The sequence below is a fragment of the Passer montanus genome, unplaced genomic scaffold, assembly GCF_014805655.1.
Source record: "Passer montanus isolate IOZ18808 unplaced genomic scaffold, ASM1480565v1 scaffold38, whole genome shotgun sequence".
NCBI lineage: Eukaryota > Metazoa > Chordata > Aves > Passeriformes > Passeridae > Passer > Passer montanus.
Window position 1 is genome coordinate 613,584 of NW_024368596.1, and position 21,596 is coordinate 635,179.

The window sequence follows — 21,596 nt, forward strand, 5'->3', positions numbered from 1 at the left end:
GACAAACATCCTTGTCACAAGGAACACCAGAAAAAACCCCGACCTTCCCAATGTACTACACTGTGTGACACTGCCTTGAAGAGGCAGTTTCTTTTTACTTCTTTGCTTTTTTTACTTTTCTTTTTACTCCTTAGCATCACAGATCACCCACTGGCTACTAAGCATCAGAAAAACCCTTTAAATGCTCTCTGGCAATGATTTAATCTATAAAAATGTACCCACACCCAGCCTTCCCAGAGCTTCAAAGGTTTGCCCAGAATCTGTTGCAAGAGAAAGAAAGAAAAAAGCAGTTTCCATGTACTGGTGCACAATCAGTGGAACCATCGCAGCTGTGGCATGGGCAGGGATTACCAAACCCGGTGCAGGGAAAAAGGGTAAAGGAGAATAAAGACTAAAAAAGAGCAAGACTAAAAAGCTCATCCTTGCATGAGCTAACAAGGGTGTTTATAGGGACACTCCCTGGTGCTCTTGGTGCAAAACAACCCATTATCCCCTTAAGCAATAGGAAGGGGATGGCCAAAGCAGAAGTCAGCACTCTCCTAAAGCAAGCTGAGAGTGTATTTCTCACCCGTAGCAGCAAAGGAAGGAGCATTTTCAGAAATTCATCTTCTCCTGACCGTATCTTCTCAAAGCACTCGAGGACCCATGTCAGGAATTCATGCCGGTCCAACATGCCATCCTGCACACAGATAAAAGCAGAACAAATGGATGAAAGTTGAAGTAAACTCCACCAAGGCAAGACAGAGCAGCAGCAGCTTGCACTCCAACAGTGGAAATAGCTCTGGAAGTTTTCGCAGTTCCGTGCTACCCCTGTCCTATTACTGAGCTCAAAACTGCATCTAGTCCTAGTGATCTATTCACTAGGAAAGAGAGCAACTTGCAGAAACAAATCACTTGGCATCCACTCCCCCTGCCCTCCTCTGCTCACACCAACCCAGCAGCCCCGCCAGTCCCTCACCTGGAACATGAACATAGCCAGTTTCTCATTGTAGTCCCACTGCTTCAAAGCCTGTTCCACCTCTTGGGGCATTGGTCCCGATGGTGAACCACAGCCTGGCCCTGGGAGCTGTCTGTAGAACTCTGCAATTTTCTGCAGCTGCTCTGACAGGTACTTGGTGATGATCTGTGTCCATTCTGGAGAAAAGAGGTTAGCAATGAGCACTGTGGCAAAGAGGAAAGAACCAGGATGGTGCATAGGCAGAAAGCCAAAGAAACAGAACAGAGGGGAACTCTTCTAGACCACAGCAACCTGGAGCAGGCCAGGATGCAAAGGATGTTGGATCCAGTAATGTTTAATGACATTGGGAACACAGACAGGGAGTAACATACCAAAATTCTCTAGGAAAAGTACATACTCACTTGGGGAGTAGCTAATCAGTCATCACTAAATTGCAACTTTACAATCTTTGTATGGTAAGAAAAACACAGGTAAGGCAGCAAAGGAGCTCAGTAGAACTTAACAGGGTGAAAGAAAAGTAAGGCTCCCAGGAAGTATTTATGGCTGCTAAGACTTATTTTTCAGTGTACTTTCACAGGTGAGCCTGTTGTTCAGACAGCTACTCACATCAGAACGCGAGCACTTATCAGCAGGAAAGAAGTTTATTTGGATTTACCTCTTACTAATCAAGAGCAGGCTTAGAAGGAAACAGGTGTGATGGACAAAGGCAGTGCTGCACACAGAGTGCTTACCAATGAAGGGATCAATGACATGACGCTTTTTCACCTTGGTTTCTGTGATGGCAGCATAATAGGCACAAGTCATTTTGATGAGCCACGCTGCTCTCATTACTGGAACAGTGTATTTTGCCAAATAACCAAAGACCTCTTCCTTCTTGCTAAAGATGGGCACCTGTCATGAAATGGAGAGGGAAAACTGAACCAAGCACTTGGAATAAGAAGGGAAGCAGCTAAAGCAGCTCTACCTGCTGCAGGTATGAAAAGGTAAAAAGAGAACAGAGCAACACAGTACCTCTACCTCAAAAAAACCTGCTGCCAAAATTCACTTGTGGTCAGAAAGCAACAGTACCAAAGCTGCATTTCAGTACAAACAGAAATAAAACAAACTGAAAGAAGACAGAACATATAATTACGTCACTGTAAATCCATGCCCTGAATCCTGCAAACATCCTGGAGGTTATCCTCCAGAGAGCACATAAAGAAATACCAAAGATACAGACCAAGGACTGAGTCAGTAACAGAGTATCTGCCATGCAACCTGAAGACAGGACTCTTCACTTTGTATACAAAACCCAGTGGTTACAGAAGTCTCACAATATCATGAATACTCAACAGAACACGGGGAGAAACAGGGAACTGAGTACAAAGTAGGAAGGAATTCATTAATCCAAGATTTAAAATTCAAGATACAACATAAGAGGATACCAATGAAATAACCAGGCTGCAGGACTATAAACCAGGAAGCAATAACACATCACAGGGAAAGGTACAGCTGTGGAGCTCATTTCCACACAATACTCTGGAGAGCAAAAGTATGTGTGTTTTCACAGAGGAATGAAAAAAAATCACAAAAAACAGGTCCATTTGGCACCTTCAAGCCCCTGAACTACTGGTGTTCATTAACCTGCTACGTTTCCTACATTCTTCCCAATTACTCTCTGATGCCTCACAGTCAGACTACTTGGCTACTGACAGTCGCTCTCTCACATCTAGTTCATGAAAATGGATGGAGCTCATAGCAGGAAAACAGGGAAAAACTTGAAAGGTTCAAGCTTTCACTATGACCTCAGGAAACTGACAGTCAAAACACAAAGAAGGACTAAGTTTATAAAGAGTCAGATTCTGGGAAAAACTGATTACTTTAATTTTCCCCCCAGGAATGACTCAGACCATTTTGCAACTGGGAGTTATGTTTGTTTCACAGTGCATACCAGATTCACAAGTATCTCATTTGTAGTTCTCCCCTGACAGAGAGCCATCTCCCTTGCTATCAGGCCTGATAAAATGCCAGAGTAAGACCCTTCTTTCATACTCTACAGAATTCACAGCCTGGCCAAGACCAAGTGATAGCACATGTGATCCCCTCTGCTGAAAAACAGAAACACCTCACTGCAAGAGAAGTCATTTAAGTGATTATTTTCAGTAATTCCCACTATGACTTTTGAGAACTTGAGAAACCCTCCACAACAGAAATTAACTAATCTAAACAACAGAGCAAAGGCAACAGTGGCAGCTCTTCGAAAAACAACGGAACCTTAAAATAAATCAGTCATGTCCTACAAGTCAAAAGGCAAAGCTAAACACCTCAAAATAACAGCCAAGAGAACAGATCTCAAAGTGTGGATGACTACAGTCAGGGCACTACAAATCCTACATCCACATTTCAAGCTGAAAGCTTCACAAGATGTACAGATGAGGAACTTCTCCAAACAGTAAAGCCCTCCAGAAACAAGCACAGATTAAATTCTCTGCCCTGCCAGGCTGCCTCTCCTGTAACATACCTTCTTAGCAAGATGAGTGAGGGGCTTAGTTCCAGCCAGATCTGTGAACCAGTTGTTTATGGCACTCTGAGAACGTGCTGTTACCAGCCAGAAGTTATCCTTCTGATTGACCTGGGGTTTCCGTCTCCCCGTGTCGGGCAGGGTGTTGCACCGTAGCTTTTCTGCAATAATACTGCTAAAATTTGAGCTGATCTGGAGGAGAAGGGAAAAGAAAAGGATTTATTACATTTCAGAGATCAAAGATGTGATCAGTGTGCTTAAATAATCATTTATCATTCCTACCAGAAGTCTCACCAGTATCAACTTTTGAAACACAAAGTAACTGCCAATAACTCCTTTGTTATACTTGCAGAGATGAATGTGTCTAGACAATAATCAAGCAGGGACTCAAGTTGAGATGGACACAACCCTTTAAAAATACTTGTCAAACCAGACAGAGGGCTCCTCAGACAGAAGTCAGCCAAGGAAAACAAATATCCTGTGCTTATTGATTGCCTTCCAACCCAGGCCATTACTAGTTGTTTTGTCAGGAAGTCAACATCTTGATTTCGGAGACTGCAAAAATGGAGTTGAAGCCTATTATATAACTCCCATTTTTAAACTTCCAGATGTTTCACAAAATCATACTTTCCTTTTACTATGGCCATCATGTAACCAAATCAATAAGGAGTTTCTCTCTCCTACAATCAAGCCTTGTGCTTTAATTGCAGAATTTAAAGAGTCCTAGATGCTGGCTTAATGAAGACTGCAGACATAGACCTGCCCAAAGATGCACTGAGCCAGACAAGAGCCTGCCCTCTCAGAGGTGGGACACAGTTCTAAACGAGTGCATAGCTTGGATTCTACACAAACGGAGGGTCAAGTCTTAAAAACACCCATACAAAAGGGAAAGACCTCCTAGTTGTCGACACAGGGAAGGAATGAGACCCAGGACTGTGCAAGGACCTGTCCTGCTAAACCCGTCCTCGACCGTCGGGACGTCTCTCACCTTCGCCGGGTTGAAATTGACATTTTTGGCACTGCCGTGCTCGTCCCCAGAGACCGCCGGTTGGTTGTTGAAGCCTTGCTTGACATTCAGCGCAGTCAGCTCATCCTGCGGGGAAGGAGGGTGAGCAGGGCCCGGCCCGGCCCCTCCGCGCCCCCCGCCGCAGCCTGTCCCCACGGCGGGGCTGAGCCAGCCGAGGCCCGGCCGCTCCTCCGACCTCCCCCAGCCCTCGCTAGCGGCACCGCCCAGGGCAGTGCCGGGCACGGGCACCGCGGCTCCCCGGCCGGGCCAGCGCCCCCAGCGCGGGGTCCCGGCGCCCCCAGCCCAGCCCCGGCCCTCGCGCCGCTAACCCGCCGCCTCCTCAGCTCCGGCCCCGGCACAGCGGTGCTGCACCCCGGCTCCCCCCAGCCCGCGCGGCCCCCGCACCTCCTTCTGCTTGGGGTCCTGCGGGTACACGTCGGGCGGGCCGAGGCGCGGGCGCTTGAGCGGGCGGTGCTCGTAGCTGAGGACGCCGAAGGCCGCCATGGCGGGCCGGCCGGGCGGGGGCGGCCGGGCCACAACAAGGGCCGCCGGGGCCGCCCGCGCCTGCGCGCTGAGCGCTGCGCCGGGGCAGGTGGGCGCCGCCGAAGCCGGGCCGAAGGAGCACGGAGAATCCCGAGCGTCGCCGAAGAATGCCGAAAATTGACGGAGAGATCCGAGTGCTGCTGTGACTGGACCGAGGAAAGACGAAGAGCACCGAGCGCAGCCGGAGAGATCCGAGAGTGAACGGAGAGAGCCGAGCGTCCCCGAAGCAGGGACGGGCGAGGCCAAAAAGCGCTGAGCGCTGCAGGAGAGTCCCGAGCAGTGCCGGAACGGCCCGAGCCCGCTCCGAGCGGAGCCGAAAAGTGTCGAAGAGGGACGGGGCAGCCCGAGGGGCGCGCGCGCGCCCCCCGGCGGAGACGACAGGATCACGTGACCCCGCCCCTCAGTCCCGTTCCCGATGCCGGGGCACCCCGGGACCCGGGCACCGGCACCCCGGGCACCGGCACCGCGCCGGCACAGCCCGCGACACGGCCGCGCTGCCACACACACCGAGCCCGCCGCGACTCAACTGCAGCGCCCCCTCCCACTGCCTCGGTGCCTCCCGGTGGTGCTCCCAGGGATCCGGGCGGGCTGGCGCTGGGATCCCCATCCCAGCCATGCTCCTGGGGCAGCCCAGTGGCGGCCAGCCCCACAGATGAGCCATGGGAACCCGGCAGGATGAAATGGGGGTCCAGGAGGTATGAGGAGTGGGAACTGAGCAGGGACGGTGACATTGTCCCGGTGGGACGAGCCAGTGGAATGCGCTGGGGTCCCAGTGGGTTAGCTGTGGTATCCTAGTGGGATGAACCATGGAGTCCCAGTGGGATGAACTATGGGGTTGCAGTGGGATGACCTGTGGATCCTAGTGGGATGAGCTGTGGGGTCCCAGTGGGATGAGCTGTCGGATCCCAGTGGGATGAGCTGTGGGATCCCAGTGGGATGAGCTGTGGGATCCCAGTGGGATGAGCTGTGGATCCCAGTGGGATGAGCTGTGGGGCCCCTGGAGCGAGCAGTGGGCCCCAGCACGCAGGGTGCCCGGTGCAGGCGGTGCGTGGGGCAGGAAGCAGCGTGCTGCGGAAGCCGGCAGCCCTGGCTGAGGCTGTTCGCATGCGTCCCCGGTCAGCAGCCCCCATGGCGGCTCCCGGCACCTTCCTCGTGCCTGTCCTCCTCCTCCTCCTCTGTGGGCCGGGTCCCTACCCTGCCGCTGCCGACAGCCACCCAGGTAAGGGGGCACATGGGAAGGCCACGGGCCCCTTTTGTGGTTGGGGCTGGGGAATGGAGCTCCCCAGTGATGGCGGGCGAGGACAGGATGTGGGGCTGTGTGGGCTGGCGCGCTGTTGTGGCACACACCAGGGACCCTGCGACCCCTGATGTGTCCCAGAGCTGCAGCACGTACATGGCCCATTGCAGTGGGACTGCCAGGAGGGCCAGGCTGTACCAGGGAGCCCTGCTGGGCTGTCCTTGTGCCCACTGCAGTGCTGGAGCATTTCTGACCCCACTAGCCCCCTGACTACCAGTCCTGCAGGGCTCCTGCCCCATCACTCTCCTGGCAGATCCTATTGGTCTGTGCCACGTGTGGGTGCTGGCCAGGATGGTCAGTGGATCTGCTGTCCTTTCCTTCCTGGTCCCCTCAGTAGTGCTGTGCACAGGAAGGGGACAGGACACAGAGGCGTTTCTTTCCACCTGACACTCTCATCCCAGCCGCTGTTTTCTGAAAAAAAATGCCTGGCTGTCAGTAAAACAACAGCTCTCTGTGTGATTTGGTTTAGGACAAATTAGGGGAAAAATATCTGAGGGGGAAAAAAAAGCGAAAAAGGAAAAAAAAAAGCAAGCGAGCTAAAAAAAAAACAAGAAAAAAGGAAAGAGAAGCAAAGCTAGAAGAGCAAGCAAGCAGCCAGCCGGCTATGCAGCATGCAAAAAGCCGAGCCCTAAGGTAGAGGTTGGGGAAGGACAAAAACGATAGACACAACAAACGGAGCAGGGAACAGAAACCACGATTTGGGATAATAAGCATGAAAATGTCCTGTCCCCACGACACTGTGGAAAAAGCCCCTCTGTATCCCTGGACCTCCTGGGCTGGCAGCAAGGTGCCCTCCATCTCCAGGTGTAGAAACAGCCTGTTTGCTCCACTGTGTTACATTACAGCCCAGGAAAGCTCGACTCTGCTTTCTCCTGCCCCTGCAGTGCTGGCTGATGAGTTTGTTTGGTTGACACAGAGGGAGGCTCATAGGGATACACAGGGATCTGGTGTGTGCCATGTCTCTCCAGTGCACCCCTGGGCCTTGGCACAGCCACCCACCACTGCCATGCCCAGCAGTGTCTGTTGCTTGCAGGAGTGATGTGTGTCCTCTTCAATGAGGAGTACATGAACTGCACGTGGGGGAACAAAGAGATGCCCACAGTCAACTACTCCCTCTTCTACTGGTAGGTGCCCCTGTCCCATGGCCAGTCCTACAGCAGTGTCCAGCAGTGGGTCCCTGTGCAGCATTGCTGGTCCTGGCATCAGGCCTCTCCTCCTCCCCAAGCCCAGGGTGGGGCAGGCTCTGTCTCCAGAGCAAGCAGGGTGGGATGTGCTGGGGAGAGGGGTCCTGGCGAGGGCTGGGGCATGTGAGGCCTTGGGGAGTCCTGGCAACGCACTGTGGCACAGGTACAAGAACACGTCTGACAAGGAGGTGGAGTGCAAGCACTACCTGCACCACCAGGGTGTCAGGGTCGGCTGCCACTTCAAGCAGGACGAGCTCATCCAGTTCCAGCCTTTCCACGTTCTCATCAATGCCAGCGTCGGTGGCAAGACCCTGGAGATCCCCAGCGAGCGCATGGAGCTGCAGGACCTGGGTACAGAGTGGTGGGGACCCTCTCCTCTGCAGGGCTGTGGGTTCTCAGAGCTGCCCTGTGAGCTCCCAGCTGGCAGCAGGGCCCTGGCCATGGGGCCAGCCCTCAGTGGGCATTGCCTGTCCCTTGCAGTGAAACCAGAGGCGCCTGTCAACCTGACCATCCACAACATGAGCAACAATCAGCTGCAGCTGACCTGGGCCTCCCCGTACCCCAGAAACAAGTGCCTGGAGCACGCTGTCAAGTACAAGAGCAACAAGGACACCAGCTGGACGGTGAGAGCCCTGGGCACAGCACCCTTGTGGCTGTGCCTGGGGGAGAGCTGTGCACCAGCCTCCAAGGTGGTCCCAGCCAGTATCTCAGGGCTGATGTCTCTGCAGGAGCTCTCGGTGAATGGAGATGTCTTCTCCTTGCCCAGCGTGGACTATGAGAAGTCCTACACCTTCTACGTGCGCAGCAAAATCAACAAATTCTGTGGCAGAACCCAGTTCTGGAGCGAGTGGAGCATTCCTGTCATCTGGGGCAGCAACTCCACCAGCAAGGGTATGTTCTGAGGGCTGCAGTGGGACAGGATGGACTGGAGTATGGTAGGGCTCAGCAGGCGAGAGATGGCCAAGCAAGGAGAGAATGGCCTGAGGCAGCAGCTGTAGGGACAAGACCCATCTGGGCATGTGGGGTGCTGGCAGCAGCATCCTTTGTACTTCTGGAAGCAAAACACACCCCACCAGTGGGACCTGCTGACTTTTGCCAGGGGCTTCTTTGTTCTGGAGGGCATGGCTGGGCCAGGACAGGGTGACCAGCTAGTTATGGTGATAGGATGGCAGTGCCTGGGGACAGGCCCCTTCTCCATGCTCTGTTCCCAGCTGAGCCCTGCCACGAGCAATGCCATGGCCCACCCCACTGCCATGGTGGTGTGCTGTCTGGGGATCAGTGTCACCCCTGCTCTTTCCAGGCACGGTGGAGGAGCAGCTGTACTGGTTTGGGATCCGCACGGTCTTGGTGCCCATTGCCTCCTGTGTGCTGCTGCTGGTCCTTGTCATCCTGCTGGTGCGCATGGAAAGGTGAGTGTGGGGAGCTGCCTGGGGCAGAAGGGCAGCAGCACTGGGGCTCTTCCCTCTAACACACCTCTCCTGCACAGGGTATGGGTCATCCTGATGCCCCGAATTCCCAACCCCAGCAAGAATTTTGATGAGCTGTTCATCACCCACAACGGCAATTTCCAGGTAAGGTGGTGCAGGCAGCCCTGCCCTGGGCTCACCCCGGCTGTGTGGGGTTGGGGCTGGGCTGGGTGGTGGCTCCTCTCACCCTGCTCTGCTCCCTGGAGGAATGGACTGGAGTCCCCAAAGATGTTGTGGAAAGCTTCAAGCCCAACTACAGCGAGAACATCTGCTATGTGACTGAGCTGCCACCCAAGGACAGCCACGAGCCCCTCTGGGACAGCAGCAACCACGCACCACCTCCAATGCCTGGGCCCCCAGCCGCCCCCAGTGAGCACAGCCCCTACCAGAACAGCTATGGGAGGCTGTGACACGCTCCTGCACCCCTGCATGCCCCATTCTCCACAGCTTTGCTGCCCAAACCTTACTGCTCCTCAGGCCCTGCTCCTGCCATGCCTCTGCCAAATGCTCTGGATCCCAGTCCTGCTTCCTGCCAAGTGCCCTCCCTGCTCCGAGGTGCCCACAAGCACAGCCAGGGATGTGTCCTGCTGAGTGGGCAGCTGCAGCTGGGCAGGCAGGGGCCACTACCCAACTGATGGGGACACACAGGATGAGGAGTCCCAGGGGGCCCAAGTGTGGAAAAATAAGGAAAGATAGGCAAGAAAGATTGTAAACATGCTCAAGTGCCTTGCAGCTGATGTAGGAAAAACACATATACCATACTCATGTTGTTTAGCTTCGTGTATCCAGTAAGTAGAACTTGTGTGTTTAGATAACACAGGCCTGTGATAGACTTAGTGGCACCTTATTTAACATGCTTGAGATTCCTGGCCTGCTGTGGGAAAGATCAAATCACAGTAGTAAACCACAACTGCACAAATCCTTGATAAACAGGCAAAAACAGCAGGTTCAGTGATCCTCCAGGGTGGACCAAGATCCACAGTGCCTGCATCCCTGCTTATGTGCTGCTTGGGGGGGGGTCCTGCAGCTGGTGAGGTAATGAAAATAAATTTCCTCTTTGCCTTTCATCCATGGTTTTGTGGTTGTTCCTGTGTCCTGCTGTGCTGGCTCAGAGAGCAAGCCACTGTCATCCTGGCAGTTCCCCCAGGCCTCCCTGCTCCTTCCCATGTCCCCAGTTTCCAGTGGCACTAAAGCTCTGCCACCAGGGGTTTGCCCAGGCTCGTCCTGAAGGGTCTGGGGAAAGCACCAGTGGAGCCCCAGCTCCTGAGCACCTCTGACCTCTCACACACAGTGAGGCAGGGGCCAGCCCTGCTGTCCCAGGCTCACAGTGGCACCGTGTTCATCATCAACACCAAGCACACGGGTGAGTCCCCTCCTGGCAGTCTCACAGGGCTCCTGCACCCTCGGGCGATGTGCTATGGCCTCACTGGGCAATGGGCTCTGCTCTGGGCTCTCCAACCACTTCTGGGGCCACCTGCAGCCCTCAGCCACTGCCGCTGTCCCTGCAGATGAGCAGACCTTTCTGGCCAACACTGACTGCAGCTGCTCTTACAGAATCCCAGATTCAGCTATGTTGGAGAAGATGTTGGAGAACATTGAGTCCAACCTCTGTCCAAACACCACCATGTCACCCAGACCACAGCACTGAGTGCCACCTCCAGTCTTTTCCTTAAACACCTCCAAGGGCAGTGCCTCCCCCACCTACCTGAGCAGTCTAATCCAAGGTCTGACCACCCTTTCTGGGAAGAAATTCCTCCTGATGTCCAACCTCAACCTTCCCTGGCAGAGGCACATAAGAGCACACCCTCCCATCCTGTCACTGCTTGCTTGGGGGAGGAGTGGGACCCTCGGCTGGGCCCTGGGAGAGCTGGACCCTGACACAGCCGGGCCCTGGCACAACTGGGACCTGGCACAGCCAGACCCTGGGACAGCCGGGCCCTGGCACAGCCGGGCCCTCAGACAGCCAGGCCCTGGCACGGCCGGGCTGTGGCACAGCCAGATGCTGGCACAGCCAGGCCCTCAGACAGCCGGGCCCTGACACAGCCGGGCTCTCGGACAGCCGGGCCCTGGCACACCGGACCCTTGGACAGCCGGGCCCTGGCACACCGGGCTCTGGCACACCGGGCCCTGCCACTCCAGGCCCTGGCACACCGGGCCCTGGCACACCGGGCCCGGCCCTGGCACACCGGGCCCTGGCACAGTGGGCCCTGGCACGCCGGGCTCTGGCACACCGGGCCCTGGCACAGCGGGCCCTGGCACACCGGGCCCTGGCACACCGGGCTCTGGCACACCGGGCTCTGGCACACCGGGCCCTGGCACAGCGGGCCCTGGCACACCGGGCCCTGGCACAGTGGGCCCTGGCACGCCGGGCTCTGGCACACCGGGCCCTGGCACAGCGGGCCCTGGCACACCGGGCCCTGGCACAGTGGGCCCTGGCACGCCGGGCTCTGGCACACCGGGCCCTGGCACAGCGGGCCCTGGCACACCGGGCCCTGGCACAGTGGGCCCTGGCACGCCGGGCTCTGGCACACCGGGCCCTGGCACAGCGGGCCCTGGCACACCGGGCCCTGGCACAGTGGGCCCTGGCACGCCGGGCTCTGGCACACCGGGCCCTGGCACAGCGGGCCCTGGCACACCGGGCCCTGGCACAGTGGGCCCTGGCACGCCGGGCTCTGGCACACCGGGCCCTGGCACAGCGGGCCCTGGCACACCGGGCCCTGGCACAGTGGGCCCTGGCACGCCGGGCTCTGGCACACCGGGCCCTGGCACAGCGGGCCCTGGCACACCGGGCCCGCACGGCACGGCACGGGCTCACCATGATCGTGTGTCCCCAGAGCGTGGAGCACCCCCGAGGAAGCCGATGCCAGCGGCTGCCGGGGCAGGTAGGACCCGCCCCGCCGCCACCACCGGAGCCCGTACGGGAGCACCGGGCTTCGCCCTGCTCGCCGCCACCGGGCCGGCACGGCTACGGCAGCAGCAGGCCGGGGCATTCGCGCTGCCCGCGGGCGGTGCGCGGGGCCGGCGGGGCTGTGCTCTCACGGTGCCGCCCCCGGCGCCCCGGTCCTGGTCCTGGTCCTGGTCCTGCTCCCGGGTGCGGTGCCGGTGCGGCGGTGGCGTCCCCGTCCCCTTTGTGCGGGATGCGGGAGGCGCCGTGGCTCCATCACTGCCAATCAAACTTGTTTTTCTCTCTCCGCCTGCACTGCCCGCGCCGCTCACCGGGGGCGCTGCCGCCGCCGCCGCCCGCACAATGGGCTCCGGGTACCGGCCCCGGGTACCGGCCGCCGGCACCGCCGTACGGAGCCCTGCCGCGGGCACCCGTACTGCCCCCGTGCTCTCCAGTACCCAGGCACAAGGGCCGGGCGAGAGGTGCTGCCGCGGCACCGTCTGCAGCCAACGTTACCGGAGGAGGCACCGGTACCGACGGAGCCGCGGTCTCGCCGGGCGAAAGGATGAGCCCCGGGCGGGCGGGGAGGCGGAGGGTTCCGCCGGCCCCTCTCCCGCACATCCCGGCGCTGTCCGGGCTCCTTCACCCTCCTGAGTTCTTTATGTGCTGGCGGCTGCCGGCCGGGAGCGCCGGGCACCGCTGCCCCGGGGGTCGCCGGGCGGGGAGGGGACGCGGTTGGTGCTGGGTACGCAGCTGAGGTGCCTGTTGGCAGTTCAGGGGGCTCGGACACAGGAAGGTTCCCCTGGGGAGGGACGCGATGCTCCCACAGCCCGGCAGTGCGAGTGGATGCACTCCGGGAGGAGGAGGAGGGCTGTGGTCGAGGAGGATGAGGAAGGTGGCACTGGGGCCAAGGCGAGAGGCTGGAGGGGCAGAACTGAGGGAATGTGGCAGGCGGTGCCGGTAGGAGACACCCTGGGCTGAGCTGGTGCCTTTGGGAGTGGGCAGTTCAGCCTGGCCAGGGGCTGAGAGCCGAGGAGGTGGCTGTTCTGCACCTTCATCCCCCCCTTCCTTCATCATCTCCTTCCAGGGCAGATCTGCCGGTTGCTTGCTCCATCATCACCTGGACAAGCGGGGTGAGGAGAGCTGGCAGCACCAAGGGCTGAGCCATGGTTGCACAGCTCCTTACTGGGGACCACCTTTCCCTGGAGGAATGGAAGGGCCCTTGGCTGCTCCACCTCAGGTATACAGCAGAATACCAGTGGCTGGAGCCCTTGGGTGTCCTCAGCATCTCACTTCCCCAGGCAGAGGGACTTTGTAGGGGGCTTTCATCTTCTCCTGCCGATCAGAGAAACTGGTGCTTTTCATCTTTCCATTTTAATATGAGTTTTGGGGTTTTGTGGACCCCTTTTACCAGAGGAAGTGAAGAGGACACTCTAAATGTCAAGTAAACGTCTTGACACTTGAGCGATGGTGTTTTCACCAGAAGTGCAGGATGGTGGAAAATAGCCTGAGCTGCTTCCTGCACTGCCTGTGTGGGTGCAACTGCTCTGTGCTGCCACACAGCTCACCCTGCTCTGTCTGCCCCTCACCCCTGGGTGCTCTGCCAGGTTTTGGTGGTTTGCAGAAGTGCTCCTGGTTTTCTCCTATGCCACTACTGTTGCCATGCTCCAGTCACCAGCTTTTGGCTAACCACACTGGAGAGACAGGTGGAAGGAACAAGACAATGGTGTCAGCAGGGCCAGAATTTCCCAGGAGAGATTTCAGTCCAAGCCTGGGAGACGAGATGCATCCTTTGCATCCAAGGGTGCTGCCCGGGCTCCCACATGCGAGCAGGAGCTGTGACTTCCTGTGTGACAAGGGTAGCACCTGCTGTGCCCGTGGCTCGGGCTGGGCAGGCTGCAGGTGCACACCATGCTGTCGGCTGGGAATTGTGGCAACACGGTCGTTGGAGCACGGCAGCTGCCTGGGCATCTTTCCAACATCCCTGCCCTCTGTTCCCACCACCCTCAGGAGGGGCTGGAGCTGGGCTGGACTGGGCCCCTGGTGCAAGGCTGGCGTGGGCATTGCTGGGGGTGTCGGGCCCCCTTGCCGAGCTGCCCATCTGTGCTTTCTCTGGTGGGCAGCTCTGTGCTGCAGGACCCACTCCCATGCTGTCTGCTTGGGCAACACGTGGGGAGTTCTTCTGCGTGCTCCTGATCACATGGATGACACTAGGACATGGTTTGCCTCTTGGCATGCCAGGGCAGAAGCCTGGGAGCCCCTCTGCTGTTTCCACAGCTCTCTCACATCTTGGTACTGGGCAGGAGGGCTCTGTGCTGGCTGATGGGCTGCTCCATTCTGCAATGTATTTTGTGTTGTGTTTCTCCTGATCTGGCCTTGCACCACTACAAGGAACATCATTCCTGGTTTGCCCTTTGCTTCCATTCACCACACAGAGCCTTCTCCCAGACAGACCAACCTGTGTGTCTTGCTACCTGTGTCACTGAGCAGTGCTCTGCCTGGAAGTGGCTGTGAGTGTCCCTCTGGCAGCACCAAGCTGGGAGAGGGATCTCTGCCTCTTGCAGAGCCTGGGCTTAGCTGGGGCATGCTGCTGCAGCAGGGGCTGCTCTGGGAAGAGCTAAGCAGAGCGTGTTTCCTGCAGGTAGTGAAGATGTCCAGCAGCGACCCTGAGTGCCCCCAGTTCCTCTTTGTGAAGGTGCTGGCAAGCCGAGGGCGGCTGGAGGCGGTGACCCAGCAGATGGGCTACCACCCACAGTACCTGGACAGCTTCCTCAAGACACAGCACTACCTGATGCACATGGATGGCCCTCTGCCCTTCGACTGCAGGCACTACATTGCCATCATGGTGAGCCCTGCTGGGAGCTGCCAGAGGGGACGGGGGGCTCTGCTCAGCCCTGTGGGGCTCTCCTTAGCCTCCAGCAGATAGCCTGTGCTGCGGGCATCTCATCAGGGGCCAAAATCATGATGTCCTGGAGGTTGGGCGAGAGGTGGGTGTGGGATGCCTGTCCTGCAGGGCAGTGCACGGGTGCTGATGTGCTGCTCTTGCAGGCAGCGGCCCGGCACCAGTGCCGGTACCTGGTGAACCTGCACGTGCTGCAGTTCCTGCGGGCAGGGGGGGACCCCCAGTGGCTGCGCGGCCTCGAATTCATCCCCCCCAAACTCCGCAACCTCAACGAGATCAACAAGATCCTGGCACACCGGCCGTGGCTCATCACCAAGGAGCACATTGAGGTACTGGGAAGGGCTGTCAGCCGGGACCAGGATGGCAGTGGGGACAGCAGCGTCCCCAGGGGCTGCCAGCACCCTGCCCATGTGTCACATTGCTGCTCTGTCCATGTTCTGCAGAAGCTGCTGAAGATCAGCGAGTGGAGCTGGTCGCTGGCAGAGCTGGTGCACGCCGTCGTCCTCCTGGCACACTGCCACGCTCTCGCCAGCTTTGTCTTTGGCTGTGGCTGCGAGCAGGACGAGGGGCTGGGGGGCCGAGGCTCGCTGAAGCCACTGTCACTCGGGAACCAGTGCTTCTGCGAGGCCACCGCCGGCAACAGCTACAGCCAGGAGCTGCTGCGGATCAACCGCAAGCGGGTGAGCCCCCGGGTGGGTGTGCAGGGCATGGGGGGTGCTGCTGGGACACTGCCTCACCCCCAGGCCTGTGTCTGCAGTCCCTGGACTCCTGCATGGAGCTGGATTCCCTCCGGGAACGCATGCAGCGGATCCACGTGGAGACTGAGGGCAGGGATGAGCTGAGGCTGCTGCAGCAGGACCGAGAGGAAGGTGAGGGGCAGGGAGCAGAGGCGGGTGTGCAGGGTGGGAGTCCGTACGGCACACCTGGGTGTTTGTTGATCCTCTGTGCCTTACATTGTCTACGATGTGTGGTTCAGAGGGGCTCATGGGATGCCTGTGGGGCAGAGCAAGGCTGGCTGATGTGGCTGGGAACAGGACAGCTGAGCACTGCTCTGACCCATCTGCAGGGCTCTCCCCTCTCGCAGATACTGACGGGGAAGTCACTGGTGCCACCAACCTTGCCTGCTACACACAGGACCCTGACTTTGGATACCAAGACTTTGCCCGGCGTGATGAGGATCAGACACAGGTATTCAGAGTCCAGGTAAGACTCCTGCTCTCTGGGTGGGCAGCAGCTTGGGGTGTCCCTTCCCTCCCTTCCCCTCCCCTCCCATAGATAGTGCCTGTGCAGACTGGCCCTGCCCCACTAGGGTTGGGAAGAGGGAGGTGACTTCTGTCCCCAAAGGTTGATGATTTTTTTCACATGACCCTCATGGAAGCAAGGGTAAAAAATCATTCAGAAGCTGCTTAAAAAGGGATGTGGTTTGGGCAGAGCCACCTCCAGAGCATATTCCCAAAGTCTCCAGCCCTTCTTCCTGGGAACGTGCTCCAGGCTCCTTTTTGCAATTGCAAAATCCTCTTGCTGTGCTCAACAGGACTACTCCTGGGAAGACCATGGCTTCTCACTGGTCAACCGGCTCTACTCTGACATTGGGCATCTCCTGGATGAGAAGTTTAGGATGGTGGATGGTCTGCAAAGCAGTGCCATGGCCAAGAGGCAGGGCTGTGAACCCTCTGTTTTCAAGCGGGGCATCTGGAACTACATCCACTGCATGTTTGGCATTAGGTAGGGAAACCATCCTCATGGTCCAGGGGAGGAAACTGAGCTGACCTGGGTGGGAGGAGGGTAGGGCACTCAGTCTGTCATGCAGATGAGCATGGAGAAGGGACAGAGGTGAATCCCCTGCCTGGATGTTGAGATACTGAGCTGCTCTGGCCAGGGCAGGGGGCTCTGGGGCAGGGTTTCGGTGCCTGGTGGCTGTTGCCATGTGCCCCCTGCCCTGTGGCTGTGCCATGCCCCAGGCAGACCACGGGCAAGGTGCTGGCTGTGACTCGCCCCTGTGCTCCCCACAGGTACGATGATTATGACTATGCAGAAGTGAATCAGCTCCTGGAGCGAATGCTCAAAGTTTACATTAAAACTGTAACCTGCTACCCAGAGAAGACAAACTCAGAAATGTTTGACAGGTTCTGGAAGCAGTTCAAGCACAGTGAAAAGGTGGGATAGCTGGCCCCTGGCTCTGGCTGTGGTGGGGCTGGGAGTGGGCAGGGGTTGCAAGCTGGGGTGTTTTGGGAGGTGTACGGGAGATCTTTGAGCCCCCAAACCAGTCTGAGGCAGGTGGGGGGAAGAGAAGCTGTTGGGCTGTTTGTAAGGAGCTTGTTGGGCTTAGTGGGGCATGGGGCTGCCCACTGTGATGAGACCAGGGGCACCAGCAGCACAGGCATCTCCTAGGTCATTACCCCAGTGGTGAGTGCTTCCTGGCGAGCCTTCCATCAAGCTGTAACTCACAGGAGCAGCTGCTGTGGGTGTCAGGGACTCTGCTGCTGCCAGCCTGGAATGCTGATGCCAAGTATGCAGGGGACTCCCTGGCACTCAGCTCTGGGAAGCAGCCACAGCCTACAGGACTGGGAGGAGGGGAAAAGGGGAGCTGCCTGAGCTGGAAAGATTGGTGGCATTTTGATGACAGAAGACTCGCTTGCCCAGGTGGGCAGTCGCTTGCTCCGCTGAGCACAGCACACTTCAGCTGCCTGAAGCTCTCTTGCCGTTCTGCAGGTGCACGTGAACCTGCTGATCCTGGAAGCCCGGATGCAGGCAGAGCTGCTGTACGCCTTGCAGGCCATCACCCAGTACATGATCTCCTAGATGCTGGAGCTGCGGTGGGGCCGGGCAGCCTCCTGTGTCCCTGAACTCTGCGGGACCCGTCCCGCCGGCACCGACGGCGAGGGATTCCTTGATTTAGTTTACTTGACTGTATTGTTCCTTTTTGTTGGTTCCCCCCACCCCGCCTTGTGGGGGTCACTGAGTGGCCCTGTTACGTGCAATTACCAAACTGTGAGGCAAGTCCGTGCTGCTGAGATGCTGGAGACTTGAACATGTCCGAGGAGGACTGCCAAAAACATGGGGGAGAGGGAAGTGGGAGGGGACTGGGGCCAGATTAGAGGGATGCTCCTTGCCTGGGTGCTGTGGGAGCCTCAGTGGCACAGGGAGGGTAGAGGGGACAACTGGCTTCCTTCCCTGTGCTGCAGTGGCTGCTCTGCTTGCAAAGCCACGCTTGGGCACCTTGTCCTCACCGGGGTGGTGTCTCTCACTTGGGAACAGTGCGGGCAGCATGTGGGTGTGTTGCAATGTTCTGAGTTGCAGGGTTAGGCAGCAAGAAGCGCTGGCTCCTAGCAAGGGCCCTTCCCCAGGACAGCAAGGGGATGCACTTGCTGCCTGTGTGTTATGTCCTTTAGGTCTATGTGCCAAACCCTTCTGGGATGGACAAGAAATGACCCAGCAAACTCCAAACTGTGAAGCTCTTGCTGGCAGAGCATCCTCGTGCTTTGCTTTCTCCAGCAGCAGGATGAGAAGGTCTTTGACAGTGTTCAGGCACTGGAGGTTTCTGCTGGGGACTTTGGCAGTCCTAAGCCCCTCCTCTGCTTCCCATCAGCAGAGAGGCAGGAGGAACAAGGGAGGCTTTTTAGTGTGGTTTGTGTCTTCTTACCACCATGAGAGGGCTGAGGTCCTGTGCCCAGTCACTTGCTTAACAGCATGGTGGAAGAGCCTGTGGTCAGCACAGGTAAGCTACAGGAAGCTTCTCCTTGAACGTGGGTTGGGGGCACTCCTGGGACTGCCCCATTTGAACAGTGGCAGCCTGTCCACCAGCCTTGCCCTCTGCCTGGGGGGCTGCACCACCATTCCCCCCATCCCCTGGGCTGCTCCCTGCCTGTGCCACAACCCCTGGCTGGAGAGGTACAAGGGCACCAGTGCAGGCTCCAGAGAGCAGCCACAAAAGGGGAATGAAGCCACCCATTGTAAGTGGGAGCCTGAAGCAAGGGCAGCTGTCGAGTCAGCCAGTGCACGCTGCTTCAGTCGACCTGTTTACTGCGTAAATATACGGGGAGAAAACCTTGTGTATGGAAGCTACAGAAAAAGCCTATTTTTGCTATAAATATATTATGTTTGACATGGATGTGTGCTTTATTTCTGCTAGATTTTGGGAAGGGGGATCCAAACTTGCGTGGTTGCTGTGAAGGCAGGACAGCAGTGTCTGGCTGAGCACAGCACTGAGATGGCCCAAGTGTCAGGAAACCCAACATCCTCAGCCATGCTGGGGTCATGCACTGACAGCTCTGGTCCATGGCCAGCAGCTGGTCACGGAGGCTACACCTATCCTGTTCAGCTCAGCTCTGTTCTCTTGCCACGCTCAGATAAACAACTGCTGCAGCATTGTGTGTTTGATAGGAAAAGAGGGAAGTTTTTCAAGGGGCTGTGGTGTTCCAGCAAGGAGGAGTGGAGTGTGCCAAAGGAAGGAACTGGCTGGTACCTGGTCACACGTAGCCAAGGTGAGGGTGCTGCTTCTGCAGCTGAAGGAGAAGCATTTTGCTCACACTCCCAAGCAGGCCAGGAACCAGGACCAACTTTTTCCTGATCCATGCTGCTGATGCTTTCCCTCCACTGGGGCTAGGCCAGCTTGTACTGGGCCAAGCTGGTGCCTGGGCAGTAAAATGCCAGGACAACTGGTGCTGGGTAGTACCAGCTGAGTCAGTACTGGTGCTGAAACAGTGCCACCAGTGCAAGCATGACTGGTGCTGGGACAGCTGCCACCAGGCTTGGCTAGACAGTGCTGGGACTGACTGCTGAAATACCAGCCCAGGGAGGGCTGGGCAGGGAGCAGGCAGCTGGGGGTACTGCTCCCTGTCAGGGGTAGCACTGGTTAACCACAGCAGGCCAGCTGCCTGCCAGCCAGCTTGCCAGGCTCCCTGCTGTCCCTGCAGCTCCATCCCCTGCAGGGCTGGGACGAGCCACAGCAGCCAGCTCCCCACGGGGCTCACTGCTCGTGAAGCCAGCAGTGCACCTGCAGTGCTGGGCAGCCTGGGGTGGCTCCCAGCCTGCTGCCAGCAGCAGCACCCTCAGCTCCCACCACCACCCTGTGCTGGCCAGGAAAGGGACAAGGCAGTGACAGCAGGGCTCTGGCTGCGGGGCTGCCTGTCCCAGGCTCCCTTTTACTCATCTCTACACCTGCACTAAGGGCTGGCCTGGCAGGGGCTGGGGGCAGCTGCCACACACTCACTCACAGACAAGTATCAGCCACACCAGAAGATGAAAGGCTCCATGCTTTCTCAAGCCTGGCCAGAAACAAGCAGAGCTTCTGGCAAGGCCAGGAGAGACTGCAGGCAGTCACACACAGCATGCCACAAGTCTGGCAATTTCAGTGCTTGTGTCCCTGTCCTGGCGGTCCCTGCATCCTTCATGGGCTTGGGCCAGGATATTCCTCCCTATTGCTCTGTGGCTGGAAGAACTGCCAGAGTACAGACTGCCTCACCTCTGCAGGAACCTTCCAGGATATCCTGCACAGGGGAGCTGGGACACTGACTGTACTGGGGGTTAGCCAGGGCAGGATGCAGGCACGTGTCCAAAGCAGTAACCGAGTTCCTTGCAAAGCCTGTAGCAGAAAGAAGTGCTGGCAGGTGCAGCCAGGACTGCTTTTGTAACAGCTGAGCCATTCCCAAGCTGCATGGTGGCAGGAATGGTGTGTCCTGCCCATGGACAATGGTACTGCCACAGCTCCTACAACCCACCCAGTCAGTCAGGCCTCTGGCTGCTGCTCTTACCACAGCTCTGAAGGGGAAATAACAGCACACGAGCTGAGGACAGCTCAGGAGAAGGCAGTGTGCACCCACCACCTCCCTGTGCCCCAGCCCTCCTTCCTCACACACCAGCTCCACCACAAAGGACACATGCACAGGGGAGCAGCCTTCCCCACTGTGCTCCCACACGTGGGCCCATCACTGGTGGCACACAGGTATTCATCACCCAGCAGGGGCTGGAGGCAAAGCACGACTGTGGCCAGAAACCCAGCTGAGCAGAAAAGCTGTTTTTGCATTGGCTTCATCTACTGCTGCTCTGCAGGCAACTACACATAGGCCAAAACAGTTATGGTGACAAGCTGGGACAGCTACAAGGTCTCCAAGACTGCAAGAAGGGTGCAAACACAATGCATGGAAACCACAGAACACAGCAGGACTCTTGGTGACTACTGAAGAGTGTCACACTCATCAAAAACAACCCTGAGCCAAGGCATTCAGGTCCCATTTTGTTCTCCTTGGCAATGCTTAAATGGAACAGGCCAATGCTCAAAGAGGTTAGAAAAATATTGATGGCTACTGAGCAAATGCATGGTCCCCTGTTGTGAGGGAAGTTTTGAACACATTCACTTTGACCCAATCAGCTGCAAAATCTTGGACATTTTGTGTCTCCAACAGCACCCATCATTATGTGCCTGCAAGAAGCCCTAAGTACCCAAGGAACAGATGGGGGGCAGAGTTCCCCTAAGGATCTCCTCTTAATTTTTGTAAATTTTGAAGCAGGACCCTTAAGAGCCCCTTAGTTATTCAGTAATTTGCATTAACTGTAGTGAAAAACAGAATTAAAATATAATACACTGAGTATCCAAAGCTTTGAATGAAAATTTTCTGGCTGTACACATATTGTGCAATTTCACAAATGAGTCTTTACCCTCAGCAGTGTTAGAACATCCCTAACTTGCCCTCTGTGTGTCTAACCTGGCCAGTGGAATCCACAATCTACACTCCTTCCCTCGTTTCTCTCTCATCTCCTTACCTGCCACCACTGCTGCTGACACACAAAGGTATTTGAACGTAGCTATACAAATCAGAGTCACCTTTAGCACTGAGGTCTAGAAAGGCAAGAAATG

General features: G+C 57.2%; 3 protein-coding genes across 7 annotated transcripts in view; 2 read left to right on the forward strand and 1 right to left on the reverse strand.

Moving 5' to 3' along the window:
- Positions 1-5,043, reverse strand: part of MED12 (mediator complex subunit 12) — a 35,166-nt gene extending 30,123 nt beyond the window's left edge. For 3 of the 4 annotated variants that reach the window (XM_039717323.1, XM_039717324.1, XM_039717322.1), the window contains exons 1-6: positions 4,870-4,968; positions 4,447-4,551; positions 3,459-3,650; positions 1,690-1,849; positions 959-1,134; positions 569-679 (exon numbers count right to left, since the gene is read on the reverse strand). In XM_039717323.1, the coding sequence (XP_039573257.1) occupies positions 569-679; positions 959-1,134; positions 1,690-1,849; positions 3,459-3,650; positions 4,447-4,551; positions 4,870-4,968 (843 nt within the window). Of the gene's footprint in view, positions 1-568; positions 680-958; positions 1,135-1,689; positions 1,850-3,458; positions 3,651-4,446; positions 4,552-4,869 lie in introns of all 4 variants that reach the window. The other variant, XM_039717320.1, reaches the window with a different exon arrangement.
- Positions 5,044-5,167: 124 nt separating this feature from the next.
- IL2RG (interleukin 2 receptor subunit gamma) lies at positions 5,168-10,760 on the forward strand. Its single transcript, XM_039717328.1, has 8 exons — positions 5,168-6,226; positions 7,338-7,428; positions 7,652-7,839; positions 7,969-8,111; positions 8,217-8,379; positions 8,789-8,897; positions 8,975-9,059; positions 9,161-10,760. The coding sequence occupies exons 1-8, from the start codon at positions 5,989-5,991 to the stop codon at positions 9,362-9,364; spliced, it is 1,221 nt and encodes a 406-aa protein (XP_039573262.1). The 5' UTR covers positions 5,168-5,988; the 3' UTR covers positions 9,365-10,760.
- A 981-nt stretch (positions 10,761-11,741) lies between these two features.
- Positions 11,742-17,740, forward strand: LOC120506131 (sestrin-3-like). 2 transcript variants are annotated; one of them, XM_039717325.1, is made up of 9 exons: positions 11,742-11,836; positions 14,480-14,683; positions 14,887-15,069; positions 15,184-15,420; positions 15,498-15,609; positions 15,807-15,943; positions 16,275-16,465; positions 16,753-16,897; positions 17,453-17,740. In XM_039717325.1, the coding sequence occupies exons 1-9, from the start codon at positions 11,771-11,773 to the stop codon at positions 17,540-17,542; spliced, it is 1,365 nt and encodes a 454-aa protein (XP_039573259.1). In that variant the 5' UTR covers positions 11,742-11,770; the 3' UTR covers positions 17,543-17,740. The 2 variants fall into 2 exon arrangements, with proteins under 2 accessions (XP_039573259.1, XP_039573260.1); XM_039717326.1 differs by having other exon boundaries at positions 15,825-15,943.
- The last annotated feature ends 3,856 nt before the right edge of the window (positions 17,741-21,596 follow it).